This window comes from Monodon monoceros, unplaced genomic scaffold, assembly GCF_005190385.1.
Source record: "Monodon monoceros isolate NGI ecotype Baffin Bay Population unplaced genomic scaffold, NGI_Narwhal_1 Super_Scaffold_4, whole genome shotgun sequence".
Taxonomy (NCBI): domain Eukaryota; kingdom Metazoa; phylum Chordata; class Mammalia; order Artiodactyla; family Monodontidae; genus Monodon; species Monodon monoceros.
The window spans coordinates 30,732,285-30,744,842 of NW_021703781.1; the positions used below are offsets into that span (position 1 = coordinate 30,732,285).

At 38.2% G+C, this 12,558-nt stretch overlaps 1 protein-coding gene across 1 annotated transcript in view; it reads left to right on the forward strand.

Annotated features, from left to right (window-relative positions):
* The window catches only part of NRG3 (neuregulin 3), a 1,055,237-nt gene that overhangs the window by 479,436 nt on the left and 563,243 nt on the right, over window positions 1-12,558 (forward strand). Inside the window, exon 2 of the mRNA XM_029245782.1 lies at window positions 6,207-6,336. Within this exon, the coding sequence (XP_029101615.1) occupies window positions 6,207-6,336 (130 nt within the window). The remainder of the gene's footprint in view (window positions 1-6,206; window positions 6,337-12,558) is intronic.

The following is a 12,558-nucleotide window of genomic DNA, read 5'->3' on the forward strand; positions in this document are numbered from 1 at the left end:
CAGTGAATATTCCTTGGGGTCTGAGGTTTCCTGTTAGTCCAGTGGTTTGGCCTCAGAGCTCCCACCCCAGGAGCTTTAGCTGGACGCTGGGCTTGAGAACCAAGATCCTGCAAGCTGCGTGGGGCAGCAAAAAAAAAAAACAAACAAACAGTAAGTTAAAAAAAAATTAGGAAACTAACAGATATGTTAGAAAGAATATAAAAATAAAAATATAGATGAATCAACATCTGGAAGGTACGTCAGTACCACAATAGTAAAAAAGAGGAGGAGGGAAAAGAAGAAAAAGGGGGGTGGGGAGAAAGGCCTTTGCTTTGGGGGGCAGGGCCTAAGTAAGGGCGAGGTTTGGGCTGTGGGCAGGGCCAATGCTCAGGACCCACTGGGTTGTAAAAGGCCCTGGGGGTTGTGGGGTGGTGAGGCTTAGGCTCAAGGGACAGAAGGGAGCCAGGCGTGCCCCTCATTCCTCGTCTCAGAGGGCAGGGGACCTCACCTGGGGTCCCAGCAGGCTCCCCAGACCCGAGTGGGCCGGGCAGTTGCCCTCTGCTCCTCTCCCACTCCTCCCAGAGGGCTCCTCTCACCTGCCTCTCCTGATCTCCCCAGCCTCCCTCCTATGCCCCCAAGGACCCATGCGGCATGGATGGGGCTTTGGGGGGCAGGCAGGTACCGGCTTGGGAGCTCAGCAGGCTCCCTGTGCCCGAGTGGGCCAGGCGATCGTCCTCTGCTTCTCTCTTGCTTTTCTCGGAGAGTCCCTCCTGCCTGCCTCTCCTGATCTCCCCAGCCTCAGGGGTGCTGATCCTGTCTGGCCTCCACTTCTCCTCCCGCCTCAGTCCCCCTACATCCTACCGGTTCATTTTGGGGTTCCTCCTGTCTCCTTCGGCATCAGAGTCCCGCACCAGCAGCTGGCAGGCGCCCTACTTGTGGGAAGATGCTAACTCCACATCTTCCCACACAGCCATCTCGACTCTGCCTCAACAACCATATTTAAATGGCTTCTAGCCTGTAAAGGTATTTTGCTAATCCTAAAAGCTTGCATCACCAGATTCTTAACTTAGAGAATTGTCATGTCATGAACTCAGTGGGGGAAGGAAAAAACTGCTTCAGGAATCTGACATTTGCAAGTCAGGCATGTGAAGATGGATTTAGGGTCTAAGCTGTGCCTCACCTTTCCTTCCTTAGGTGTTTCTGCTCTTCCTATCTAGAATTCATTTTCCTCTGCCAATTAAATCATGCCCGTTCAAGATGTAACTCCAATACCAACCGTTTGGGAAGCCTTTAGAGATAACTATAGCGTGAATTAAGCTCTCCCTTTCTTTGATTATCTACTGCAATTATTATCTGTAATAGCCCATTTAGCACTCTTGTTCCTACAACAAAATCTGTGTTCCCACAGTGTGCAGTGTTGTGCTGGCAACAGAGGAAACCTCCATAAGTAACATTCAGGTTCAAGTCAGTACTTAAGGGGGAAAACCAGTCATTGTTTTAATTCATTAATAAATTAACTTTCACTGCAAAATCTGCAGGGATTTCTGTCTTCCAGCCATACATTTTCTTCCCGTTTTGCCTTTAATGAATTAACCACCACTAGTTCCCACTGTGCGTCTAATTACTGTACCGATTGCTCACTATATATGCTACATGATGTGGAAAAAATACAGAATTTAAAAGCAAAGCCCTCTCCCTGACCTCCCTGGGGAGAGACCAAAACCCATAAAAATACAAGAAAACACATTAAACTACATATAACAAGTGCCAGATGAGCGGTCTGGATAACTGCACAGCCTTTGTGGTCCCAAGTGAATGGGCACTATTCCTCAAGCCAGCAACTGCACTTCCTTGTCTTGAGACCTTGAACTTTGCTCATGGTGCTTGGAATCCCTATCCTAAGCACTATCTCTGTTCATCTTAAGCCTAACATTCCTTTATCCTTCATGCCATCTCTTTCTGAATATTTTCCCTAATGATTGTTTTTTTCTCCTCCCTTTGCCTCCATTTTGTGGAGTTGATTTTCTGCTCTTCTTATAAAATTCTAAGCACTTTACCTAAAATTGCTTTTGGAACTCATCTCGTGCCCTAACTTATAAACATTTATTCATATAGAGTTTTTCTTTGATGATGATAAAATGTGCACACGACTATACAGAACATTTAGAAAAACACTCATGTTATAAAAAGATCATTCTTCTATAAACATCTATTGTGTGCACCTCTGTGTCAGGCTGTCTGTAAGACTGGATCAGCGATGTGAAGACCTGCTCCACCCCCACAAGCTCATGGTCCAGTAAGATGGGAGGTTCATGAGCTGATGTGGTGGGAGAGTGATGCCTGATAAGGAGGTACTGTGGAGTAAGGGAGAGCCTTTGAAAACAAATGAAAATTCATGGGAATATTTGGCCCCTTCTAGTTTACTTACTTGGACCTTTATCCATGTAATTTTTTGAAGAGAACAGGGAGCTCTATAACGATTTTATTTACCAGATATCATTCCTAGAAACAGAAGGTGCTCCTTGAATTTTAAAACCATGACAAAAGAGTACCATATACCGTAGCCACCTTAGTGTATTAGACTATCTTAAAAGTGATGCAGTTTTAAAACATAAACATTGGGTTCTGAATATGTTGGATAAGTTTATAGATGAGAGTTCTATGTCTGATTGTTAAGGTACCCCAAGGATATTTAGGGCCATAAGTTTTATAGTTTGGAGTTAGATCTTATCTGTTATCTCGTTCTCACAAATGTCCCATGTTTTCCCTTCAGGACAAAGCACTCAGCTGGATATATTAGGCCATACTGTGTCACCTTAGGGCACAGAAAGAAAATCAGGATTATACCTTATTTATTTTTATCTCATTTTTACTTATGCTCTATTTTATATGTTTGCAATATATTGTATATGTTAAACATTAAATGTATACATACATGTACTTATAAGCAGATCTATAAATATTGGAGGCTGTTATCCAAAATTATTACCATCTCTTTGGACTGTGTTTGGTTGTAAGTAATAGAAAGGCTAACAGTGACTTAGATACAGTATACTTACGATTTACCTTACAAAAGTGTGTAGGTGGTCTTAGGGTTAGTATAGCAGCCTAGTGATTTCATTAAGGAATTTTTCTATCTTTCCACTTACATATTTGGCATGATTCCTTACAAGTGTAAAATTTCACCTCATGGTGAATTTTATTTACCTTTCCCAACACCTCTGTGATTTTAGGTGAGTAGTGCTATATGGGTACTATATAGTGAAATGCATGGGTAAGTTCTTAAGATTTCAAATTTATTAATAACTGCATTTTATTTATCTATAGAAGAATCAAGACTAGTATTCTGTTGTGTACTAAATCAAGTTACTTAAAATATTTAATAAGGATGTTCTCTTAGAATTTAGTCAAGTCATTGCGAGGGGTAAGCATGTGTATCTTAAATCAATTTTGGGATTCTCTAAGCTATGGAAATAGAAAACGTGAGGGCATGTTAGACTTGACATCTCTGTACTCCCCCACCTTGGGCCTTTGCAGAGGCGTTTTACTTGGTTCTGATCCTGTGTATTGTGCTGATGGATGGTAAAGCGATGGAGAAAGTGGTTGGTAGAATAGGGTGGTAACCACCAGAGACAGTTGTCAGATGGAAACTAATTGATTGTGATTGCTTTGCCATTGTATTGCTCTTGGAGTCTGTATAGCTTGTTAAAACCACTGATTATAAACTAAGGATGTCCCTTTTTATGCTGTAGTTTATGTTAATGAAAAGCTGTTCTTAGAGGAATGATCAGTGAATATCAATAAATGGATAATAAGAAACTAAAGGAAAACTTAACTGATCATGAATTAATATACTTCAGCGGTCAGAGTAGTAGTCAACTGTGTGGTGGTTCATATTGAATTTTTGGCTCAGAGCTCTTGAATTTTAAGTATTTCCCATAGAAAGAGAGATTGAGTCTGTGTAACTATTTATCACATACTGTCTTGAATAACAAATCTTCCCTGTAGAGGAGATCTTCTGGAAAACAAACAAACAAACAAAAAATGTGTCTGTTTTGCAGAGCCTTTATTTCATGCCAAAGTATTAACAGGCAAATATTTTGAAGTAGAAAAAAATGAGTTCCCATTGTATGATCAAGAAAGAGAAGGTTAGAAGTGGATTTTTCAATGCTCACAGTATATGAATATCATATGAGTAGGGTCTGTGTGAATCTGAAGGCAATGTGATTATTTTGCAATATTTATCAATATTAAAACGACTATACTAAAATGATAACATTAATGTGAAAGTTATGTCTAACTTTTTATTGTAAGATATACATTAACATTTAGATGATTATAATGATATCTTTAATGATCATATCTTTCATCAATGGTGTTTAAACTTTAGTGATGTTAGAGTTATCATATATTTTTTTAATTGGGGCATAGTTGTTTTACAATGTTGTGTTAGTTTCTACTGTACAGTGGAGTTCCCTGTGCTCTACAGCAGGTTCTTATTAGTTATTTTATACATATTAGTGTATATATGTCAATCCCGATCTCCCAATTCATCCCACCCCCACCCCCTGCTTTCCCGCCCCCCTTGAGTTATCAGATTTATTGAAGACCTTTTTACTGAGCACCAATTAGCAAAGAAAAAGATGGTCCAGGAAGAAGGATCAGTATGATAGTTCCTGGTATTGGGGAAATAGGATAATAGTTGGAAATGAAGTTGTGTGTTTTAGGATGCAAGAAGATGAGGCTAGACAGGCAAAATTCTACCTGGTCTATGTTTTTCTTTGCTCTACTTAGGAATTTGGAGTTTTTCCTATGGGAAAGGGGCCCATTGAGGCTTTTTAGGTTTGGGGAGAACATGAGTGAATTTTCTTTCTGGATAATCACTCTCCCCTCCATTCGGATGGTGGGTAGGAAGAGCTTCATTGTGACCTCCATTTAGCAAACTGGTACAATGGCCCATGCCGTTGAACATTATTATTAATCTATATCTGTGTAAAGGAAATAAAAAGAGCTTACATGCTGAGTCATGTATCCATCTTTGGCTTTTAAATATATTTTTCTTGAATGGTGCAATGAAATTGGTACTAATATTTTAGTTGCTTAAAACTCTGAAAGAAGAATGTCTACATGTTATAACAGATTTTTCATCCAGTAGAGCGCATATGCTTATACTTATTATTAGTTTCATACTTCGGAAGCTGATATGGGTATATAACTTAATTCAAAAAAGTAAGTGATTATGATTTAAAAAACACATGTTTAAGAGAATGCTAAAAAATGACAATAATTTAGTCGTGTTAAATATTTACCAGAATCATTCCTCACATTTGAGATTCTGTTTCAGAATTTGGAACATTTGCATTTTAATTACATAATAAAAGGAAAAAGTGAAAGAATAATTGGCTTAGCTATTAGCGAATTAACAGCTATAACTTAAAAAAGATAAAAAAAAGACACACACACAGAAACTGACATTGGTTTCCATAGAAGAGTTACAGTATATGTACGTTGATGAGATATTTAATGACGTTTGACAACAGTTAAGGGAAGAGAATGTTGTTTCAATCCTAATATAACATGTTGCTTAACACTGAAATTAATGAAAGTGAATTTGAGATATTTGACTGTAGGGTCATTCAGCTTTTACTGGTAATGTGTCCTCTGATGGGACCTGTCTAGAGTGATTCCAATTGTTAAAATCTTGTGGAGAAATAAGACAGTTGGATCCAGTAGTTGTCTTAGTCCTATCTGCTATAACAGAATACCATGGACTGGGTGGCTTAAAAACAGCAGAAATTTATTTCTCACAGTTCTGGGTGCTGGGAAGCCTAAGATCAAGTTGCCTGTAGATTCAGTGTCTGGTTAGGACTTCCTAGTTCATAGAGGGCTATTTTCTTGCTGTGTCTTCATATGACTGGAATGCGTGAGGGAGCTCTCTGGGGTCTCTTTTATAAGGGTATTAATCCCACTCATGACCCAAAGGCCCCACGTCCTAATACCATCACATTGGGGGTTAGGTTTCAATCTATGAATTCTGAGGGGACACAAACATTCAGTCTATAAAATGGTCATATCCAGTTGTGTTTTTTCAGTACAGTGAAGGTTCCATCCTGTCTGGCTGGAGTCAGCAGCCATAAGAAGGTCTCAGTGCACAGGTCCAGCCCAATGACAGGAGCTGGTGGTGTCAGAATGAACTTCTGACAGCCTTTCTCTGTGTTTCTCAACAGATACGACGACATATTCCACTGAGCGGTCTGAGCACTTCAAACCCTGCCGAGACAAGGACCTTGCCTACTGTCTCAATGATGGCGAGTGCTTTGTGATTGAAACCTTGACTGGATCCCATAAACACTGTCGGTAAGTCACTGCGGCGACTGGCACTGAGGGCAGGTCCTCAGAGAGGCCTGGATGTGGAAGGGGGTGCCTCACTCCAGGAATATACAATGTGATACATATAGTCCGGTGTTTGAATAGCAGAATCAATAGTTTTAATGTGGGAAGGAACAAGGCTGGTATCGTTAGTATTTGAGGAAGGAAAACTGAATTAAATTAGACAAGATGTTTCACCTGATTAAGTAAAGGAAAGTTTACTTTTATATGTAACAACTTAATAGAAATAATTATTTACTCACTTTAGAAGCGTGTATTTTTGGTGTGGGATTTAGGCACATATACTCAGAAATGATGTCTTCCTGCAGACCTACAGATTGTGGCATGGCAAAGAAACTGCTCAGCTAAGATCTAGAGTCTCAATGTTTACTGTGAACCAAACCCCAGAGACTGTAACTGTGTCCAAAGAAAACTGCATCTTATTTTGGTTCTGCCCTCGTTGATTAATTTCAGTCCTTTTTTTTTTTTTAAATACCTCTGATGATGAAATACTCTCCAGCAAGGTGTTGTAAATGAAATCATAGTCCTGTTATAGTCTAGGTAGAGAACAGGGAAAATTCCCAGTGGAGATCAAGAAGGTGTTTAATGGGTTTTTAGAAACAAAAGGTTAGATAACTGCTAAAAATAAAAACAAGTGGAGGTAAATAGTGGTCTTGTAGACACTGCAGCTTTAAGGCTCCATAGAAGAATCAAATTAGCATCTAAAAAATATTTCCCACCAAGCTTTTATTTCCAGCGCTACCCTGGTAATTTGTTTTTCCTTGCAATTGTATATGCTTCAGTGATCATATATATCTACACCCCTTTCCTTCTCTTTATTTACTCTTCTCATATGACACAGTTATTAAATTAATTATTCCGAATCGTGAAGCATGGAAAATTATGACTTTCTTCTCTCGCTATTGCTATTATAAAACTTTATTCCATGATGTTTTATTAAGATGGCACAGAGAAATGTGCCTTATAGTTATGAACATAGAATGTGTCAGCAAATCCTGCCTGGCTCCACAGGCTAGCTTCAGTTCACAGTGGACAGTGACACAGGTTTGGAAGAGCTGATCAGTGATAGTGGCCGATCTCCATAAGAGCCACTGTGTATCCCGTCGCCTTTCATCACCCTTGACATGGTGGCTTTCATGTGACTTGGGCAGTGCCGTTACATTGACTTCATTTACAAAAGTCACCACCCATTTCTGTCCTCTGAAAACCTGAGTTGGGGATCAAGGGCAGTGGGAATGGTTCCTCCCCACATTTCTCTTTTCTTGTTATGTTTATTAGATCAATGCAGACACAGGTAGAAAGCACACAGGTAGAAAGCACTCAGGTGACTTGAAGACCTCAAGGGAAAAGCCAAGAATGAGGTACCATTTCAAAGCACGAAGTGCATCCATGCTCTTATTGATGATCAGCTATGTGTTATTGTTACCTTTGTCAATCCAGTGGTGTCATACATGGAAGTGGGCAGTGCCATCAAATAAGTTTGAATTTATAATTGATGAAGGGATGAATCAGAAGCCTTACCTAAAGCAGTGACTTTTGCGATGGAGTTTTACCCCAAGGAAGTTTAAAATCAGGCCCTACCGCTATACGCAGGCAGGTCTGATTCATCATTTCAAAAACTGAGAATGTTGAAAAAACAAAAGAATTCCTATTTGTTTTTAACATACAGCCTCACTATATTCTCTGTTAAGTTCCCAGGTGTATTAGTTTGCTAGGGCCGCTGTAACATAGCACTGCAGATTGGATGGCGTAAACAACAGAAATATATTTTATCACAGTTCTGGAGTCTAGAAGTCTGAGATCAAGGTGTTGGCAGGGTTGTTTCCTTCTGAGGGCCACGAGGGAAGGATCCCTTTCAGGCCTCTCTCCTTGGCTTCTAGGTGGCCATCTTCTCCCTGTGTCTTCATTTTCTTTCCTCTGTACAAGTCTTTATTCAAATTTCCTTTTCTTAAAAGGGCACCAGTCATATTGGATTAAGGTCCACTCTAATGAGCCTATTTTAACTTGGTTGCATCTATAAAGACTCTTTCTCTAAATATGGTCACATTCTGAGGTACTGGAGGTTAGCACTTCAACATTGGTTATTTGGGAGACACAATCCAGTCTATGACAGTAGATCTCAGGTCCAGAAAAATAATTCTTTTCTTTTGCATATATGTACATGTCTGATTGTTTTTAATGTAGACAAGCAGAGATATATCTATGTTTTGGCTGGAATGGTGTACATGTATAATAATTTTGGCCTCTGTCTTCATATTTCATGCATATTTCAGCACAGACAACCTTTTATTTAACATAGAGTCACAACATAGCTAATCATGACAAAAGACCAGCCTAAGACAGAACTGGAACTCCAATAGGTTAATAAGTGCATATAAATCTCCTACTAGTGCATGTGAAGAAATCACACATTGCATGTGTCAGCTGTTCATCTCCCAGGCTTTGCTGTGAATAAAAGGCTTACCATTTGTTCCTGCATCAGCCACTTGTAAGAATTCCAATGTAGTTATTAATAATGTGCCATTTTATACAGTACTCTATTTAAATAGTATGTTTCATTTATTCTCCTCCATTCGACAAATGTTTATAGAACATCTCCTATCGCAAAGATACTGTTGAATAAATACATACAGATATGAACTTAGGAATTAAATGGCACTGCGCTTTGTAATGCACTTGGAGTAAGTGAAATACTTCATCTCCAGGAAATCAGGAAAACAAGGGAAATGACTTTCGTGTGATTGGCATGCTACCAGGGCTATCCTTCTGATGCATTACTAACTGGATTCTGTTGCAAGTTAAATAAACCACAAGTTAATAGATCAGAGCAGCAATATTAAGGGGTGTACCTGAATTTAGCTCATTAAATAGTTTGCTTTTTACATGTCTCCAAAGATTAAACATTCAAATCTGAGAGAAGTTAAGATTATATATATATATTTTTAGTATTTTAAAAATAAATTGCAATGCAATTGTGAATTGAATCAAGATATCTTTTCCATGTTGTGAAAAATCGATCATGCTGAAATGCTTATGTTTCCTTGCCAAGGAAGAATAGTAACAAAGCTACCTAGATCATCCCTGATAGAGATCCTGAAAGTGTATGCCCCAAAATGTTAAAAGTGCCAATCTTGGGATAAGGGAGGGAGGTTTCATGGTTTTCTGCTGTTATTTTCTCACTCTTTAGTGCATTTTCAGATCTCTCAAAAGACTGTTTATGGTGAGAATAGAAATTATAGAGCGAGCTGATGAAAATTTAAGAGGAATACCAAGGTCATAAAAATAACTGGATAGATTTTAAAGAATAACAAATAGGCAAACTTGGTGTTGCTAAATTTGCAATACAAGTCATTGATTATTGGTTGACTGATTAGGAAACATAGAACCTGGTACGTTGTGGAACTTAGTGTAGAATAAGGAGAGATTCATAAATCAGAGGGAAAATGATAGTCTGGTTGTTTGATAAACTTGGTTGACTGTTAGGTAAAACAAAGTTGGAGTTTTACCTCCTCCTTATATACCAAAAGTTGTTCTTAATGAATTTAAGAGTTAATGTAACAAATAAAGTATTAGGGAAAGCAGTAAATAAAATTACATGTTTCTTTATATCAGCAATTGAAAGGACCTTTTGAGCAAAAAGCAATGAAAGGAAAAATTAACAGCCTTGACACAACATTGCTTTTTTGATCTGAATATCATAAATCAGAAACAAAATTGAAAGACAGATAAAATGTCAGTAAACTGTACAACAAACATGGCAAAGAATTGATATTCTGAAGAAGTCATATAGATCAATAAGAGTAACACTAAAATTAAATCTCAATAGGAAAATGAGCAAAAGGGAGGAACATGAAAAGGAATCCAAGTAACCCGTAAGCATGAAAAATACTCAGCCTCACAAAAAAAATGCAAATTAACTTTTTTTGTTTGCCTGTCATATATTTAATGATTTTAAAAAGCAAATAGTTTGGTGAGGGTGCAGTAAAAAACACTGTCTTATTCACTACTTGAGGGAGCGTATTTTGTTAAACATCTTCTGTAGGTGATGTTTCGGTGTGTTTCAACATCTTTGAATTTTTTCTAAGAATTTAGCCTACAGATATGTATATGTAGATTTATTTTTAAGGATGTTTATCACAGGATTTGTAACAGCAAAACAAACGAACGAAGAAAACCTGAATTTAGATGTCTATATAAATTAGAATATATCTACAGCTTGGATGAATTCAACGTAACTGGAATTTTCAAAATTTTAAGGATATGAAAATGCTCATTATATCATATTATGTAGAAAAATCAGAATATAAAATTGTAAAGTTGAACATACGATAGCAATCCAGTTCTGAAAAAAAGCTGAATAAAAAGGCTAATCGGATTTACAGCTATTGTCTTCTTTGAACCTTATGAGTTTTCCAAGATCACTACATTGTACATGTATTTCATTTACGTAACATCTCGTTAAGACACTTGACCCCTGCTTCTCATCTTTCCATTGAGAAAGATAGTGTCCCTGTCCCTGTTAAATCAGGGTCATTAAAATTCACTATTATTAGGCTGATAAGAGAACTTTCAATTAAGCCATTCCAGATTAAACACTATCAAGTCCATTAGAATGTGCCTGCTCCTTTTATTAAAAATTCATTTATGCTCTTTATAATAATGATTTTCCATGCTGAATTCATGTGTTTTGAAACCTAAAAAAAAAAAAAAAAGGATTGAGTAATAGGAAGGTACATCCTACAGAAATGAAGCTGGGTAGGGAAGGAAAGCAAATCACTAGAAACTCCTTGAATCAAAATATCCTGAATAAAAGCAGGATATTCTCTACTATATTTATTTTTATGCCTTTTCTAGAAATTTTAAGAACTTTGGGAATGGTGCTATTTGTAGCATATTTCACTAGAGTTGAAAGAGGTAGCCAGTTGTAACTGAAAAGATTGCTAGGCATTTAAATGGGCCAAGTGTGTTTTCAGGCCAAATTAAGTGAAAAGGATGTATCTCTTCTGAATTGAAGTTCATTAAATGTTGCACCAGCCTTGCTGCAAAAATGGATTTTCAAAACTTTGGAAAGGATAGCATTTGAGCTGAATTTGACCTGTGGTGATCATTTTGGAAATCTATCACGCAATTCATTTGAAGATGCTTGGATCACTTGAAATATGGAACTGCTGGAAAAAGAGGCAAACAGTCCAGTAGCAACCACTGCCTGAGGCAATACTTCCATAAAGGGGCTGATGGACTGTGCAGCTAGCTGGGTAAAATGCTCGTAGGAGTTGGTGAGTGGAAGGTGGGGAGCGTTTGAAAGGGGAGGAGAGCCCTACCAGGAACTGCTGTTAATCACTGTGTCTAGTTCTCCTTCAGTAGGTTTTGAAATCAAAGTTTCCATGTTTAAGAGACTTGGTTGGGCACAATGTAATGATATCCCTATGATATACTGTATAAAATTACAGGACATCCCTGTCAGTGCTTTGCTCCATCACTTTGGAGGTCCATTAGCTCTTCCACTTAAGGCGGGTCCTCTTTATCCAAAGCTTCTCCAGTAAGTGCTCTGAGAGCGGCCACTAATGACTTCCTGTGGTTGTAGCAAGTCGGGAGGGAAATGGGGTTTTGGCAGAAGTCCCTGAGCTCCATTGACGGCAGAGGGTGGATGATGAAACGTCTATAACTCCAAGCGTAGTGTCAGAATCTCTGTAGAGTGGAATTGAATAGCAGGGTAAGAGTCTCAGAAGAATTTTCAAGTTCATCTGATAATTGTTCATGAGAATGTTTGCTGCAGCCCAGATGTAATTTGAGTAATGTGCAACAGCTATGTTCATACCAGGTGGTCTACTGACTGCCCTTGAGAAGAAGTGAGCCAGATTATAACCATGCATCTTTTTCTTCTCTGTGGATGAAGTTTGTCAAAATCGTCTTATTAACTCAGAAAGCAAGCAAACCAGGAACAACAACACAGTGAACATAATTTGGCAACTTCATGACACTTAGGCAGTGGTTTACTTCTTCTGGTTTAAATTGGCTGTATTCCACCCGAGTTGGTTTTTCTTAAAGGGCTACTGAAATATCAAAGGACTGGGAAAGCTCATTTGATAAAGAATAATAACACATCTTTTAGTTAATGGCCAAAGGTTTCTTAACCTTATTTTAATATTTTCTAACTTGATTGGCAGCTCTCCTTGAAGCATGAAATGG